Source organism: Antechinus flavipes, chromosome 1 (genome assembly GCF_016432865.1).
Source record: "Antechinus flavipes isolate AdamAnt ecotype Samford, QLD, Australia chromosome 1, AdamAnt_v2, whole genome shotgun sequence".
Classification (NCBI taxonomy): Eukaryota; Metazoa; Chordata; class Mammalia; order Dasyuromorphia; family Dasyuridae; genus Antechinus; species Antechinus flavipes.
This window is the reverse complement of record NC_067398.1, coordinates 615,218,554-615,237,285: the sequence shown is the minus strand read 5'-3', so window position 1 is coordinate 615,237,285 and position 18,732 is coordinate 615,218,554. Positions and strand designations below refer to the sequence as shown.

The window sequence follows — 18,732 nt, the reverse complement described above, 5'->3', positions numbered from 1 at the left end:
TGCAGAGTTAGTGTTAATCTGGCAACTAGATGGCCCAGTGGATAGAGTTCTAGTTCTGAAGTCAGAAAGACTCATCTTCCCGGGTTCAAATGTGACCTCAGACACTTCCCAGCTGTGCGACTTTAAGCAAGTCATTTAAACTCAGTTTGCCTCAGTTTCCTTATCTGTAAAATGAGCAAGAGAAAGAATCGACAACTGTGTTAATTAATCTGCAGAAATGACATTTGAACAACAACTGTGTTAATCTGCATTTCTAAGTGGAATTTCCTACTCCAAAGAATAGATCTCTTTGATTTAAAAAAAGAAGAAAAAAAAGTGGGAAATATCTATAAATATTGTGGTGTGATAAACAATGCGACATCCACCCATCCAGGTTGAACTAAATTTAAGTTCTAAGCATATAGGAAACTGAGACAAATCTTTTTAAAGCTTCTATCTATTGCACCACCTAGAGTCTGGGATATTTGGCCCAACGGAAAAGCATTCAAAGAAGGAAGAATCCAGGATTTCTTGAGAGAGAAAGGATGCTCTTAGGAGAATTGAGTAAAGGGGCTGAGTGCTTTGCACTAGAATGAGTAGTTTGATAAGAGTGATGAATCAAAAAAAAAAAAAAAAAAAAAAAAAAAAAAAGGTTTTTTCCTAAACCCTCAGTTAAACAGGGTTTCAAATTTACCTGGGCTTCCTCGTTTCTTGAGCATTCAGGATGGCAAGTTAAATTTTTTTAATCATTTCCTTTATCTGAGCTTCCTCAATTTTGGAGCATTCAGACTATTATATTATACTTTAAGCCATTTCTAATTCTTGCTGTCAGTTGCAAGATTTGGCTCTCTCCCCAGCAGTTGAGTATGGTGGTCCTGGCTATCCTAGAATATATTCTATCTCCTCTGCCTTTTTTTAAAATTAAAGTTTATTTTTTTATGAACAAAAATTGGTTTTCTCCTGCCACTCCCCTTTCCCTTGAAAACAAGAAAAAGGAAAAGGAAAGAACAACAAAATCAATTAACATGTGCATAGTCAACAAAATTAAATTCCTAAATTGGCCATATCTAAAATATATATATTTTTTCATTTTGTCTTTTGCAAGTAATACCTCTCAGTCAGGAGATCAGGAGCAAGCTTTATCACTAGTCCTTTGGAATCATGGCTGGCCATTAGATTGATCAGAATTCTTAATTAAGTCTTTCAAGTCTCTTTTTCTGGTGGTGTTATTGTAAAAATGGTTCTATATTCTTTTTATAGTATATTATTTTCATACAAATCTTCCCAGGTTTCAATGAAACATCTCCATAATTTCTTAGAGTCAGTCAACAACACTTGTTAAGTGCCTACTTTGTACCGGGCATTGTGGTAGGCACTGTGCTAAAGAAGGATACAGAAGGAGGCAAAAGACAGTCCTTGCCTTAAAAGAACTTAATCCATACAAATAAGCTATATATGGTATCAAATCTAGAAAAAAATGACCAAAAAGTCATATGCAACTAGTGTTAACTCTGCAAATACCAAAGAGCTCCCATACATTATCACAACCACTGTTAACTCTAAGAAATAAAATAAAACTCAAGAGCTATAAAATAATCACAAGCAAAAAACTTTATTCTGTGGGAGGAGGGAAACTAGACCTGTTCTGGGGCCTCCTAATACCGAGGAGACCCACTTTAGTGTGGGCAAATCTCAACACATGTCCTAGTTGTTATATAATGAGCTGTAGCCCTGACAGTGAGGGATAATGGCAACAATGAGACAAATTTGATTCACGGCAGGACTTCATGACCAGGACATGGGTCCTGTAGGTGTTTGTTCAAATTCAGGAACCACCTGGGGCTAGTGTGAAACAATTCTGGATTTTGCTGTAGTGAGAGTTCATCCAGAGGGTGAACAAAGGATCGTTGTTATTCCAAGCTCATGGTACAGCTTGCTTTCTGGACCTCAGTTTTGGAAAACAGGGTGTCTCCTAATAGTAAAAAGAGAGAAGGAGAGAGAGTCTTGGGTTGGGGATCCTGACAACAGGATAATAATATTCCATTACATGTATATACCACCGTTTGTTTAGCCATTTCCTAATTGATAAATGGCCCAACTATATGAACAAGTAGGTTTCAAAGGAAGGAATTCGAAATTTCAGAACCATAGGAAAAAAATCCACTATAAATCACAAATATTCAGGGAAATGCAATTTAAAGTTATTCTGTGGTTCTACCTCATATCCATTAGATTGCTAAAGTTTATAAGAAGGGAAAATGATAAATGTTTGAAGAGCTTTGGGGAAAAAGGCATACTGTTGCCCTGTTAGGTGGAATTGTGAATCGGTAGACTCATTCTGGAAAGCAATTTGGAACTATGCTCAAAAAAATAATTAAACTGTGCATTCCCTTTGACCTAGCCATACCACTATTAAGCCTGTGACTCAAAAGAAAACAATGAAAGATGAGTGCTGGTATTCAGTGCTCTGAAAAAAAAGAAGTGAGAAGAATACACTTTTAAGTTTAATTTGCATTATTAAAATTTCCTTCATCACTTTCTTAAGTCTAGATAATAACAACAAAAATCAAGCCCTGATTTGTAGTGTCTCAATTTTTTGAAATGTAAATTCTTATGCTGCAAATTTTACAATTGGCTGTGAGTTCTTTCAGGTTGATTCCCCTGAAAAGTATTCATGAACAAAACTTTATCTCGTAGCATTTTTTTTTTAACTATTAGTACGAAACTGGAAATGAAAGGTTTTGTTTTTCTTAGAAGAAGTGAGATCTTACAGAGTTCCCTTACCAACAATAGCCTCTCTTTCCTATCCCCACCTCCAATGTTGCAAAATTTCATTTTGGTAAAATCTGAGACCCCTCTCAATTTGCATTTGACCAAGTTGGAGAAACTCAGAAGAAGAAGGGGAGCCACTGATCCAAGGAGCAGGAAAGCAGCCTCTGCTGCCAACGATCCTGCTGATGAGTATGCTATCGCTGCTTCTCTTCCTTCCAAGTCATCAGTAGATGCCAGATTCAATGTTAGCCCTCCTGGGATTGATGATTCTTCTTCTTTTTTTTCTTCTTCTTTTCTTCTTCTCTCTATCTCTTTTTTAGTTAATGAAAGGCCTTTAAGTTTGCTTGTAGCAAGCCTCTGAAGTCAAAGTTAGCTAACATTTCTGAGCTGGTGTTTTTCTTTATTTCATTTTTTTCTTTAAGTAATCCCCCCATCCCCAATTACATATAAAAAAGATGCTGTTTTGTGATAATTCTTTTATTGGAGTTGTTTTAAGTGCAGTTCTGAATTCTAGGACTCAGTGATCTGTCTGGGAAAGGGGTCTCACATATGGGGAGTGGAATGGAGGAGGAAAAGCTCCTATTCTTAGGAGATAAAAACAACATTTTTGTCTGTGGAAGGAAATGCTAACAACCTGCCCCTCCTTCCTACTCCAACCTGTAAATTTTTCCATTGCATTGGATTTATTTTGTGGGCTCCTGCTCATTTTGGTTCCGTTTGTAATTCTTTTCCCTGTTAATGCTTCCAGCATCTGCATCATGGAGGCTGCTCATCACTTTCATGCTGTTTCTCTCCCTTCTGGGGCCATTTAATGAGCATCAAACTCAACTCCAGCCTTGCCAGGATTCCTCGGGCTTCTGTGGCAGAAGGCAGCCTTTACAGCCCTTCTGCCTTCTCATCTTCCCTGCACCCAACCTTGTTCCTACCCGACTCCACCCCCATCCCTTCATGGTGCTTCTTTCTAAGGCAATTTAAATGATTTCTTCAAGCAAGACGGTGTGTGAGACAGTAGCAACTGTTTCACAAAAGCAAAGGGAGAACTTTATGGGAACATCTGTCTTCTGACTAATTTCTGTACCTAAATGAATTCCTTGATAATTTGTTATGCTTTGGGGGAAAAATACAGTGCGTGGGAGAAGGAGAAAGGTCTTCTAACTCAGATCATAGGATTTGAAGCTGGAAAAAATTATCATCTAGTCTAACTCTCTAATTTTACAGATGAGGAAAACAAGGGCCCGGATGTAGTATGTCAGAGGTAGAATTTGAACTCAGTCAATCAATAAACATTCATTAAGTGGCTTCTGTGTGCCAGAGAGACTGTGCTAAGAAGGGAGACATAAAAAAAAACTCAGTCCTTGCCCTCAAAGAGTTTAGAATCTAATAGAATCATAAGATTCTAGAGCCAGAGCTCTTGCCAATGAACCACACCCTACTAGTGCATAACTATTATGTTGGGTAAGGGACCATATCTGATCTACATTAATCTAATCAGTCTCAAACACAGTGTTCTGCACACAGCAGGTACTTAATAAATGCTTAATGACTTGAGTGAATTGACGGCATGTATGAAAGATGAATGATTTTAGAGTTAGTTAAGATCTAGAATTAAGTCTGTTAACTAGTTAGTTAAGATCTCAGAGTTGGTAACTTAAAATCTGATCTAGATTTGTGAATTCGGATAGGGCAAGCAAATACCCTCTTTACATGTAAGATCACTGGGATGTAGTCAGGAGGACCTGAGTTCAAATCTGGATTCAGACACTTAACACTCCCTAGCTGTGTGACCCAGGAAGTCACACAGAAAAGAAAAAAAAAGATCACTGGGGTGCTCCTAAGCCCACATAACGGTAACCGGAAGGAGCAGTGGAACACAGGGGCTTCTCTTCCTCATTCAGTAAGATCCTGGGGTCTTACTGATCACTTCTCTTAGAAAACTTTATACTCTCAGAATACACTGATAGTTAATCCTCTCAGGATCCAGACTCTCTCTGCAAATATTCTCACTGACAAATCAATTCTGGAAGGCTCTCACGTAGGTTGACAAAAGAGCCCATCTTCTGTGTATCTTTTGGGAGAAAATCAACTAGGAGCTTCCCAAGCCCTGTGGAGAAGATTCTGACCCTTGGAGGATCTGGGACCAAATCTCACTTCTGCCCCGAAGGCTCCCTGGCTGCTTCAGATAGGAGGTACTTCCTAAAGATGCGCTGGAAGACTAACAGAGCAAGTTTAAGCCCTTTTGTTATGACAGCCCTTCAAAAATGAGAAGACAGGCCTGGTACACTGAAGTGGGAGCCAGCTCCCGTAGAAACGGGATCTACTTAAAGATCCCAGTGGGCCCCATGTCAACTTAGTTTTGAAATGTAACATTTATGCTTAGGGGCAACTAGATGTGCAGTGGATAGAATGCTGGGTCTGAAGTCATCTTCGTGAGTTCAAATCTGGCCTTCCTTTTCCAAGAGGACAATGATTCATAGGTGATGAGTTGTTTATGAATTGGGTTTAAGTGAGGGAGCATTACACAAACTAAGCAAGTCACTTAACCCTGTTTGCCTCAGTTTCCTCATCTGTAAAATGAGCTGGAGAAGGAAATGGCAAACCAGTATTTCTGCCATGAAGTACTGGAAATGCCTGAAGAACAAACTTATTTATGTCTTATTGCATTTTTATTTAGTTAAATGTTTCTCAACTATACTTTAACCTGGTTCTGCTTCACTCCAGTATTGTGGGTCAAATGTCTGAGACTTCTAGTGCTATATAGAGAGAGGCAGGCCCAGAACTAAAAAGACCCAAGCTCAAATCTTGTGCAGGCTGCATGACCTTAGGGAAGTCAATTAATCTATCAATACTCCAGAGAATTCTTTAAGATTATAAGGTACAGAGTAGGTACCCATCTGGAGTGGTAAAGGAGATTAATAATTGCCTATACTAATGAAAGAACAGGTCCAGGACTTAATCCTTATCATGGTCCTGAAGGAAAACAAGAGATATGGGAATATTTTAAGAAATTTTAAAGATTTCAGATATTAAATTTTAATTTAATTTTAATTGTTAAGAACTATTTTAAGAAAATTTCAGCATTTCCAGAGAAACCTTAGAAATCCTCTCTCCTGACAAATATTAGAGAAACAACCTTCAACTCAATAGACTCTACAGGTTGGACATGGTGGCACATGCCTGTCTATATCCTGGTAGAAAAAGGCTTTAGTGGGTGGGTTAGGAGTTCTAAGAAGTATAACAAGTATCTGAACTAAGTCTGGTACCAGTCCCATGAGCCCTGTCGGATGATGTAGTGTAGGGCAGGAAAGGCATCGGGATGCCTAAGGAAAAACCAATTAACCCAGGTCAAGAAAAATGAAAACTCTTGGGCTGATTAGTGGTAGGATCAAGCCTATGGGTGGCTGCTGTACTTTTGGTCTGGGAAAAATAGGGAAAACTCATTTAAAAAACAAAACAAAAACAAACAAAATACCCTTTAGCATACAAGTGGACCTATCCAGGTTCTGCCAGAAAACATCCAATATAGGGAGTCCTTTATCCCTAGAGGAAGCTTATTCCACTTTGGTCTGGATCTACTCTGGAATTTTTCCCACCTGATGTGGGAAAAATGTCTATTAATGTCTTTCCATCGTTCCAGTTCTGGCTTGGGACCAAACTGAATGAGGGTACTGCTTCCTTTATGTGGCCCTTTGAGTATCTGGAGATAGCGACTATGTCTCCTCTCCCCAGGCCCTCCTGATGAATTCATCAAGGCAGAGATTTGCTCTTGAGACTCAGACTCCAACAATTTTGACTTGTTTGTCTTGCCTTTAAGAGCTGATCTAGCCAAAATATTCTTCCCTCTGTAATCCATTGTGTTATGGTCACTTCTGAACTTAGCTAGCCTGGTCCAGTAGGGGAGAAAATACCCAAGACTCTGATCTAAGGGATTCTTCTGGGGAATAAAAGGATTCTTCTAAGGGGGGGGAAATAAAGAAAAGCAGCAGAGGAAAAGGTTATAAAAATGTTTAGTCTTTGTTTTATTGAGTTACAACAAATGAGCAACAAGTTATAAAAGTTGGTTTTATCCACACTCCCTAAACGTTCTGATTTGTGCGGTGTGCTGAAATAGGGGGTGGGGGGTGGGGGAAAGTTTGCCAACACAACTATTCATACTGCAACATTTACATGAGATATCTTTCATTTTATTTTTTCCAAGTTAGGGGCATTTGAAAAAAGTGCACTCAGGGATCTAAAATTGCTTAAAAAAAATAATAACAGTGAAGGCTTATGCAGAGATCTTGTCAATTATCACACCCACAAAAAGGCAGTTAAGAAAAAACAAGACTCCCAAACAGTTCATCTTGGTACCATCCAGGTATAAATTCCATCTTAGAAAAAAAATTCCTAAAAAACATTGGAGCCCTTCTTCTAATTCATGTTGGTACCATCCAGGTTTGATGAATTCCAGCTTTGAAAAAAAAGAAACACTGGAGCTTTTCCCCCAGTTGATCTTGGTACCATCCAGGTATGATGAATTCCATCTTAGAAAAAAAAATCCTAAGAAACATTGGAGCCCTTCTCCTCCTTTTATATAAAAAGGTGCTTTAAAAGGACAGGTGCATGCCATGCAGCTCTCGGGATGCTCGCTGGGCCAAGAGCGTGGCTAGGGACATACAGTAGTTAGGCAATCAGCCCCCGCTCCCAGCAGTGCAGAAAGCCTTTTATGGAGAGCTTACAGCAGGGAGTCCCATGCAAACAGCTGGGAAGGAAAGGGGGCTAAGTCTGGGTCTGAGGCTGCTCTGATTATAAGCTACCTCTGGGGTAAACTAAAAGGAGACTTCTCTGCACACCCCGTTGGAAATCTCCCCCATTCCAAACTAGGTTTAAAAAATGAAACAAAATCATGAGAATCCCTCCAAAACCCAGATGCAGATATAGTGGTTGCTAATTCTAAAAACAAAAACAAGAAAAAAAAAGAGGGGAAAAAAAAGAAAAAAGAAAAGCACACATTACCAGCCTCCCCCCCAAAAACCTTGCAAGCATATGATCTGTAAAAGCAACTGGAGCCGATTCAAAAAGGTAACAAAATGGCCACGTTGTACAAATCAATTCCAGTATCGCAAGAAGTTGGGGGCGTGAGAGTAGGGTGGGTGGGGAGGGGAAGGAGGAGCAATCTATTTACAAGGACCCTTTGAAAATGCAGTAGTAGGACTTTGGCACTATGAACAATTCCATCGGATGAGTGCTTGCCGGGGGTGGAGGCCGTGGAAAGGCAGACCCCAGAGCAGCTCAGCTTGGAGTTAGCGGTCCTTGGCGGTCTTGTCCAAAGGCAGGAAGAGTGAATTTCTCTGCTCTCTTCACAGACGGAGCCCCACTGATGATCGGGATAGTAGGTCTGACTGGTTTCTCTGAAAACAAAGCACAAGGAGAAAGGATCAGTGAGGTGCCCGTCATTGTCTTTGCCGATCGGCCAACATCCTTCTTTGAGGAGAGGAAAAATAAAACTATTTCAGACTTTTCATGGTGTCCGTGCATGGTGAAGGGCTTTTAGTGTGTGTTCTCCAGTGAAGGTTGGGTATATCCGGTGAGTAAATTTGCCAGGGACCTCCAAGGCCATCTGGTCCCACCTGTAATTGAACATACATCCTTTCTGAGACATTACCCATCAATATTTTTCCAGCTTTCACCTGTGAGGGAAGAAAAACCCACGAATCCCCGGGGATCCTCGTTCTACTCTTGGGGAACTCCAGCAATAACAACGGGGAGAGATGGTGCAGGGGATAGTCAGGAAGAGCTCTTCCTGAATTCAAATCTGGCCTTAGACATTTACTAGCTGTACGAGCAAGTCACTTACCGCTGTTTGCCTCGGTTTCCTCGTCTGTAAAATGAGTCGAAGAAGGAAATGGCAAATTACTTAATGATCTTTGCCAAGAAAACCCCAAATGGGGTCATGGAGAGTTAGACATGACTGAAGCAACTAAATAATAAAACTAGGTGGATAGAGCCTAGATAATGGTATTTGAAATGATCGTGGTTCAGGATCACTGACTTGTAGTTGAAAGGGTCCTTAGAGGTCACTTAATCTAAGTCCACTCATAGATAAAGAAAGGTACTGACCCTGAAGTCAGGAGAACCCGAGTTCAAATCCTGCTTCAATCACTTAACACTTACTAGCTGTGTGGTCCTGGGGAAGTCACTTAACTCACCAAAAAAAAAAAAAAATCACTTCTAAACTTTATAATTGCACACAGTAGCATTTAATGTTTATTGTATTAGGTTGTATTTTAACTTTATATCCCCACATTGTCCAAAGCAGGCGCTTAAATATTTACTGAATTAAATTCAATGACTAATACCCAATTTTTGTTGGGCAGCTTTTAACACGTACAGAATACTAGGGGGTCTCGATGTCTCTTCCTCCTCCATTTTTTGGATAGCCTTTTGGCCATAGTTTGCTGCCTTTTCTCATTTTCAGTAGAAATAGGGCAAATAGTTAAAAAGAAGATTTGGAATAAGGACCAAGGGAGTTGAGATTTTTCACTTGAAGGAGATCAGTGTTTTGCAAAGATGTTAAAAGATGGAAACAGTGCTAGAGGGACTGTGGGGAGACAAGCACATCAATATACTGTTGGTAAAGCTATCAAGTGGGTCCAACCATTCTGGAAAGAAATATAAGTGAATTTTTTATGTGGCAGGGGGATGGCCTAATGGATACAATCCTGGACATGGATTTAGGAAGAACTGAGTCTGAATCCTGTTACTTATACTTATCAGTTTCCTCACCTGCAAAATGAGGTAATAACAATACCTCTCAATTTTGAGGATCAAACATATGTAAAGTGTTATAGTTCAGGTTTGCAAACTTTAACAAATTATATAAATGCTAACTATCATTAGACACTTTGCTCTACTAATACATTATTGAGCATATGTTGGAAAGAGATCAAAGACAAAGAATCTAAGAAATGCAAAATAGTCATAATTGCACTTTCTGTTGTAGTAAAAAACTGGATACAAAATGCGTGCTTTTTTATTTGAGGAATAGTTTTAAAAATGTGGTCTAAGAAGAATGCAAGGGGCTATTGCTACACCAAATGGGCAATTAGGTGCACAGTAGATAAAGTACCAGTTCTAGAGTCAGGAAAATGTGAATTCGAATCTAGCTTCTGACACAAGCTGCAGGACTCCAGCAAGTCAGTTAAATCCGAATGCTCCCCCTCTCCCCAAAAAAAACAACACAGGATAAATTCAGAGAAATATGGGGAACAGCTGAATGGATGTATATAGAACCAATAGAACAATAGCCTTGTGGCTACAAAAATGAAAATACAACATAAACTGGATTCTCTGCAAGACTCAGTTTTGGTTCAAAAGAACAGATGTCCTGTCTGTGGAGAGATGGTATGGGTGCAGAATAGTGCATTCACTAACAGACTCAGTGTGAAGTTTGGCTTACCTCTCTGCCATTATTATAAGGCAAGGCTTTCGGGGACTGTGGTATAATCAACAAAAGGCATTATTAATAAAAGAAAACCAATAAAGTTGGTGGAGGGATATTGGAGAAGTGGTTAGTTTTTATTAGGTTTATGTTTATGGTTACCTGTATCAGAGGTTAATTGAAAATAATTTGGAAATGTCTCATAAATCAGGCTGGTTATTAGGTTTAAGAAATAATTTCATCTTACATTATATCAAGAATGTTTTTGCAAAATTGCATAGTTGACAAAGAGTGTTCACATACGGTGCATTATTAAAACAAAGAGGGTCTGCGGGGTCTATTATCTGTGTTGGTAAAAATAACCTGTGCTATTTTCTGAAGCTCACAATAAACTAGCTTAGCATGCTGGGTTCTGGTCTCTGGAGACATTCTATCCCATTCTGTTTAGATCCAAAGTGAACCCATTCATTAAAGTATCTCTTGTCAGGGAATGGCCAATTCAAAGTATAACAATGGAGGAAGGAAGTGTGATATCATGCCAAGAGCACTGGATTTAGTGCTAGAAGAGTGGGATTGTGCCCCTTTTGAATATTATCACTAACAACAGATGATCTTTACTCCTCTGCAACTCAGTTTCCTCATCTGTCAATGGGAGTACTGCTTGTACTACCTACTTTACAGAGTTGTAGAAAATAGAACATGAGAAAGAAAAAATTCCTTAAAAATTAGAGTTGTTCCAAAATGGACCGATGTGCCTTAGAAAGTGGGGGATTACCCACTGCTGAAAAAGAAAGGTCTGGAAGGGGAGGCTGGGTAACTGTAGGTTTGGGGATGGTTATAGATTGGAGGTATAAAATTAAAATAGAAACGGATAATTCTACATATTGATGTAGAAAGTCATATCTGTTGCTCTTCGGTTGTGTCCGACGCCTGGTGACCCCATTTGGGATTTTCTTGGCAGATATTGGATTGGTTTGCTATTTCCTTCTACAGCTCATTTTAGAGACCAGAAAACTGAGGCAAATGGGGTTAAGTGACTTGCCCAGCTTGTGTCTGAGTTCACACTCAAACTCAGGAAGGTGAGTCTTCCTGACTCTAGGTAAGCTCTCTCTACTGTACCACGATAGCTGCTCCATAACCATATTGTCTATAATCTATTATATTTTTATTAAATATTTCCCGATTACATTTTAATCTGGTTTGAATAGAGTGGTGTAGGGTATGTCCGACACCTCTGACATAGAGGACAGTTTGATTCCATATGGTTTAGATAATGGGAGGGGTGTATAACAAGCACCTACTATGTGCCAGACAGGGGCAGTGAGGTATTACAATGAATAGAGTTCAGGGTCTAGAGCAAGGAAGACCTCTTCCTAGTTCAAATCTGGCCTCAGACACGAGCTGAGTCACCCTGAGTGAATCATTTCATCCTATTTTCCCCATCTATAAAATGAGTTGGGAAAAGAAATGGCAAAGCACTCCAGTATCTTTGGCAAGAAAAACCCAAATGGGATCATGAAGAGTTGGACATGACTGAACAATAACAACAAATGTACTGGGCAATGTGCTAATCATGTTACAGGTATTATCATACCTGATCCTCAAAACAATCCTGGAAAGTAGGGGCTGTTTAGTACCCTACTTTACAGATGAGAAACTGAGGCAAACAGGGTTGCCTAAAGTTTTATAGTAAGTGTCTGAGGCCAGATCTGAATTCAGGTCTAAGCCCAGTGCTTTCCCCATTGGGCAACCTAGATGTTTCTAGACAAAGCACCCTAGATTTAGAGCTGGGAGGTCCTAAGAGACCACTGAGTTGGATCTCATTTTACAGATCAAGAGAATTGGGTCCAGGGAGGTAAGATTTACTGAAGTTCGTGCAGGTCCTATGGGACAGGAAGGGGAGGAGGGACATTAAGCCAAGTCTCCTGACTCCAGAATAAGTGTTTTTTCCACTGTACCAAGATATCGGCATCTTGCAAAGGGAACCTGAACAACCTTTGGACAGTAGGATGCCCTTTACTCGAATGTGGTTTCATCTCTTTGGGAGTTCCTTCTATTTACATAGATCAGAGGGGTCAAACTCTCCCAAGAAGGAGTGAGTTTCTCAAAGGAAGGGGCTGTCTTTTGCTCCTTTTGAATACCCAGTACTCAGTACAATGCCTGGCACACAACATGGTGCTTAATAAATGCTGACAGTTGGCTAACTGCCATGTCCAGCACCAAGTTCTTTGATGGTTCATGGTACAGAGGCACATAGTAACTTCTGGGTAACATCCAAATCTTTGACTTTTTTCATTCCTTCTTCCCAAACCAGACTCTCCCAATATACTTCCCCCCATCTTCCCCTTTTTCCAATTTTTCCCCAAAGTCTCCAAATATGAGTGTAAGCCGAGTTTGATTTGGAAGATTTTACCAAGTTCTTAGAATTTCTCTACCACTTTATCTTCAGCAATTGATACTGGGGCATAAGCAGTTATTTTAATATTTTTACAACTATTTATATTTAGTTCTGCAATAACTGATGATCAAATCCAATGAAATAATGCCTTTACAAAAGTCTTTGGGTACAGAAATCCTATTCTGCCAATTCCTTTCTTTGCTTCTCCAGGGTGCCTGTGAATTAGCAATCCTCTCACTACAATTTCTTGCTTTCTCCTGGTTTCATTTATAGCACGAAAATCAAGCTTGATATGATTCAGTTCCTCCAGCAATATGTCCACTTGTTGGACAAGGATATTTAAAATACAAATGATCAAATCAAAATTTATTAATAGTTTAAAAATTGTGATTCTCAGCACCTTCTGCTCATCTCCCCTTTGGTATCACTGTCACCTCAGAAATGAAATGAGGGTCATACAGGGAGAAAGGCCATTTTTTGTTTTTCTCTGTTTGTGGCGTTGCCATGGCTCCCTCTGAGATTCATCACGAGGTGGCCCAGTCTACTGATGACGAGCCTCTCTACTTTAGGTTGGTGCTCAGGAAGAGATCTGAGCTGTTAGAGGGGCCATAATTAAAGTTTTTCTAGCTTGGTAGAACCAGTCTAGGCTTATACTTCACTGACGTAGCCTCCAAGAATCCTGGAGTCACCTCTATATCGTGATAAGATATCAGAAGCTGGGAAACTTTTAAGACTGTGAAATGAGGCTATGTTTTTAGCGGGGGCTGGGTCACTGCTTCTTTCCATTGCTGAACTGAAGAAATGCTCTCAAGGCCAGTGTAAACATGCAAAAAATCATCCAAGAGTAGGGAGTTCTCAACCTAGGATCTGTGAACTTGCTATATTTTTTATAACTATATTTCAGTGTAACTTTTTTTTGTAATCCTATGTATTTTATTTTAGGCCTTTCAAAACATTATTCTGAGAATAGGCTTCACATGGTCTGCCCAAGAGGTCCATGATATGAAAAAAAAAAAAGGTTTATGATCCTCTGATCTAAAAGTTCTTTTCAAGATCAGATTGTATATGGCATTCATGGCTTGGAGACTGAACCAAAGCAGGATTTCTTAACCTTTTTTTGTGTATGTCCTAGCTCTGTTGGGGGAGTTTGGCAAAGGTGACAGACTTCTTTGCAGAGTGAATAAATAAAATACAAGACTGATTACAAAGGAACTGATTATGCTGAAATACCATTATCAAAATAGTGAAAAACTGGGGAAGGAGGAAGGAAAAGAGAAAGGGCAAAAAAACTGGTACTTCAAATTGTACAGAAATGAATGTTGAAACTTATCTTTATATGTGTAATTAGAAAAAATATAGCAATTAGGTGCAAAAAATAGTGAAAAACAGAAACAATAACACAAAACAAGGTCAAGAACCTCAGAATTAAAATTCCTGATTTATTTAGATGAACCTGCCCTTTCTGACTCCACTCCAGCACCAGATGTAGAATTCTACTTCAGACAGTGTTGGTGAAAATACTGATAATGGTAAAGCCCAACAGAAATCCAAGTTATTCTGAAGTTTAAAAGACAGTGTGCTCAATGTTTGCATGTGTATCTCTCCACCCCCCTTCTTGAACTCCCCAAATACACACGTTCCCACAAGCTAAGCAAAAGTCACCCTGAAAGCTACCTTCTTTTTTTGCTAACTGATTGGAAAAATCTCTCCCTCTCTCTCTTTGGATGACACTCAATGCACGGCCCCCTCTCCATCTGGCAAGTGAGTACGCTTTTAGGTTTTCTGTCTCATTGTACATGGTTTGAAACAAACACTATCTTCCCATCCTGCAAGCTAGCAATGAAAAAAGCTGAAAAGGGCTCTCTGTTTACCCGATCAGAAGGTCAAAAGGGAGGTAGGGGAGAAACTATGTCTGGAACGGAGGGTTTTTTTGGTAGAGCAAAAAAAAAAAAATCACAGATGATGTTTATGGGTAATTTAGTGCATTAACAGATACGCCCCTGAGTCTCAGTATTTGGGCTGTGTTTCTTCTGGGAGCTTTCTTCAGGGAGCAACAATGAATGAGTCAGGAGCTACAGTATTGGGGGAAGTGAACACGGGGGCCGGGAGGGCTGGAGGAATGACAGCCAGGCGCTCCTAAGGAAGCTGCCACTATTAAATGCCAGAAGAGAAGAACATTTGTTCTCACACTAGAAGGCTGGACCTGGGAAAGAGCCTGTGAGGGGAGTGATGGAAAGATGGAAGAGGCCCCCAAGAAAAGCTGGTTTTCTGATATGTTAGCAGCTTCCATTTTTAGAACTCAATTTTATGTCTCTTCATATTATATAATTTCATATGATCATTACGACAAGTCTTTTGGGGAGAAAGTATAAATATTTTTACCCACATTTTATAGATACAGAAACTAAGATATAGAAAGTGTAGACAAATTACTACCCAAGGTCACATAGCTATGAGAATATGAGATCCAGTTTCTAAAATTTAATAATATTATCTATATATTAAATAATGATAAAATACATATTTGATTTATATATATATATGATTACTACCTAATATTTATATGGCCATTACTATAGCTAAGTGCTTTACAATTATTATCATACTTGACCCTCATAACAACCTTGGAAGGTGAACGCCATTATTATCCTCATTTTAAAGATGAGGAAGGTGAGGCAAAAAATTAAAGTGGCTTGCCCAGAGTCATACAACTAGGAAGTGTCTGAGGACAGATTTGAACATTTGACTCCACGTCCAATGTTCTATCTACTATGCTACTTAGCTGCCCCAGCCACTTTTATTTCTCCTACATGGAGAGGTGTAACTAGGGCAGTGAGAATAGGGCTTTGTCTCAGGTACTGATGTGGACCATGCCTAAGTGGGAAAGAGGGTCCCCAAGAATGAACAGAAGAGGCCAGGTGTTAGACGACAGATTCCCTGCTCTTTATGACTGTGTCTATGGCTGGTCTACTCTCCATGGGCTACCCCTCTCCCCACATCCTTGCCATCTACTGCAACTCTACTTCTCCTCCCAGAATGTCCTTTATAATATGTTGGCCTCTAAGAGTTCTCAGACTACACAGTAAGACTCACTTGCCTTTAATAACTGATTTAAGGGGAAAGTAAATTAAATTAGTAGCACTTATCCCTAGATAAAAGGCATCAGAATGGATGGTATAAAAAAACAAACAAAAATACATTTATCTCCAAAATAAAACCAAACCCAAGCAAGTATATGAGGAGCAGAGGCCCCTGACACATTTCACCTAGAAGACTTTGTTGTTCAGATATCAGAGTCCAGGCCCTTGAGGATGGGACATGATCACAAGAGAAGCTGCTCCCGAAGTTCTTGGTACTTGTTTAGTTTGTATCTCAAGTCAGGTACCAGCAGAAAGGAGAGAAGCCAGAAAGCAGAGTATGGTCTCCAAGCCCACTTTTTTACTTGTAGCTGCCAGGAAGAACCTTCAGGGAGGAGAAAATCAAGGGGATGGGTAAGGATGCAAGGGAAAGGGGGAGTTCCCTGTTGTCAAATGCCAACAAAATGAGGCACAGAGAAGTTGTGTCTCTGAAATCTTTTTGTATCCATTACTGTGCCTAAAATTGTTAGGATTCTTACAAGATACTAAGACAGTGGAATTGATAGAGACCATAATTATCTAATTTAGCATGGTTCAGTATGATTGATTTAATCCTACAAGGAGATGTTATGGGCCAGAACTTGAAACAAGGTACTAAGTGGAATTGAGGAGACAGTGGTTAAATCTAGTTTAGCACTGATTTAATTCTGACAAATAATGGTTTCCTAGTGATATAATGATTGGTGTATACTCAGTGTGGGATATATAAGGAAGAGGTTCTCAGGGCCAGGAAGGACAAGCCCACTAAAACAGAAGCCCACTAGAAGCTCTCGGAGCCTCAGCCAGGATTTAGTCGGGGAGATTCACAAGCCAGAGAAGGCAGCTTAAGCTCTCGGAACCAAGACTACAGAAGGCCTCTAAGAAAAATTAGCCGAGCCCCAAGTGAAGGAGATAAGACTTTGAAGGAGACAATAAAGAATCAGGACTTTAACTCCTGGCTGCATTTGGGGTGATTACTCTGAACTGAAAGAAGGCTGCCTCCAGAAGCCTCCTAAGAAACCTGCTCTCAGAGAACTTTACATTTTAGAGGAGAATATTACATAAAATTTCAATTCTTCCCACAATTTTTTTTTAAAGGAAGAAATATTACACTGTTTCTTTCAAAATCTCCTTAGCTTTAACTTGGTCTAGGGGTCACCTCTATGGATACAAACTTCACAGTCATAGAGATGTTAAGAATTTGGAATTATGGAATGTAAGAATTGGAAAGATCCTCAGATATCTTGTCATCCTCGTTTATTTTTATAGACAAGAAAACTGAGTCCCAGAGAAGTTCCATAAATCACTTGTCCAAAATCATCTGGGATCAGATCAGGGACTAGAACTCAGGTCCTCCTACTCTTGGTACACTGAGCTATTATTTATCATTATCTAGTCTCAATTTTAGTCTCTATAGAATCAGTATAATAATTTATGTCCTACTTATCTCACAGGATGGTGAAAATCAAAAGAGCATTTTTTTCAAGATAAAGATGGTAGTCATTTTGGAAATCATCGAGTCCAAGTTCAATGGAAATTCCTTCCACAAGGGACTTTGTAATATATTGAATGAGAATTCTTTTACAATACCATCAAGATGATATGGTCATCCACATAAACTCAGGACATTCTGAGAAAATCTAGTTAACTATTGGACAGATCCGATTATATTACTTCTTTTCCATCTTAGAATTTGGGTCAGGAAAGGTAAAGAAGGTTGGACACTGATCTGAATATACAGCCTAGATTTTAAGAAAGCAGATACCCAAGGATTTAGGGTGAGGGCTCTGTGAGCTACCACAGACTAAAATTCTGTAGGGGAAGTCAGCCCAAGATGAGTGGGAAATTCTCAAGAATGAAATTCTGAATATCCATAGGGAAAGTAATTTTCCAGAGGGGGAAAAGGAGAACTATTTATAGAAAACAACATAGATACATGGGAACTCATTTATGAAATTAGAATTTAAAGAATCAAGTTCAGAAAATGGATTTAGAAGCAGATAAGGTGCCCACAGAAGTGTGGTATGGTACTTTCAAAAGAGGATTGATATTTCTCAGCTGTGTGACCCTAGGCAAGTCACTTAATTCCAACTGCAAAACAAAAGAAAAGAAAACAAAACAAAACCAAAACCAAAACAGAATAGTGTTAAAGAGTCCTGAAACTTATAATGAGATGAGGTTGACATGAAAAGTTAAGGACAACAAAAAGGATATATTATTGGTGGGGGAGGAATCACAGAAGAAGTATCACTTTTTTAGCATGGACAAGCCAATTTTTGTTGTTGTTGATTCACGACAGTCATATTCAACTCTGTGACCCCATTTGGGGTTTTCTTGGCAGAGATACTGGAGTGATTTGCCATTTCCTTCTCCAGCTCTTTTGATAGGAGGGAAACTGGGGCAAACAGGGTTAAATGTCGCACAATTAGTAAGCGTCTGAGATCATGAAGATTTTAAGCTTGTCCTTATGAGACATTGACAACATCCTTATATAAGACATCAGGGCACGGTGACAGAATAATAGACCTGGAGTTAGGAAGAACTGAAGTTGAATTCTATTTTAGAAACTTACTAGCTTCCTGATCCTAGGTAAGCAACTTAATCTCCGCCTCAAGTTTCCTCAACTACAAAATAGGGTTAATAGGTGTTATTGTAGCTGCTTCCCAAGGTTGTTGTTAAGGATCAAATGATAACATGTGCAGAGAATGGTACAAATCTTAAAGGACTATGTCAATATGGGTGATGATAATGGTTATTGCTTTACTTCTGTTTTCTCTGATAAGAAAGAGCTATGAATTGGAAAATACAAAACAAAAATGAATAAAAGAAGTTAAAACCCAAGATAAGTAGGGAGTACGAGAGTCCCTGACCAGCCTTGACGGACTGAATCAATACTTTTAGACGAACAATATTTTGGGACACTCAAGGTAGCTGAATTGCTGCTTGAAAGATCACGGACAATAGGCAACGAGAGAAGTAAAAATGTCCTGATTTACAAAAAAGGACAGAGAATGATGTCTACATACTGTGATCCCCTGAGCTTGATTTTG

At 39.3% G+C, this 18,732-nt stretch overlaps 1 protein-coding gene across 3 annotated transcripts in view; it reads right to left on the bottom strand.

Annotated features, from left to right (window-relative positions):
- Nucleotides 1-6,743: 6,743 nt before the first annotated feature.
- ZHX2 (zinc fingers and homeoboxes 2) overlaps nt 6,744-18,732 on the bottom strand; it is a 215,239-nt gene continuing 203,250 nt past the window's right edge. For 2 of the 3 annotated variants that reach the window (XM_051971035.1, XM_051971036.1), the window contains one exon: nt 8,040-8,138. Coding sequence is in view for 1 of the 3 variants with exons in the window: in XM_051971037.1 (XP_051826997.1) it covers nt 8,020-8,138 (119 nt within the window). In the remaining 2 variants the exon portion in view is untranslated. Of the gene's footprint in view, nt 8,139-18,732 lie in introns of all 3 variants that reach the window. The other variant, XM_051971037.1, reaches the window with a different exon arrangement.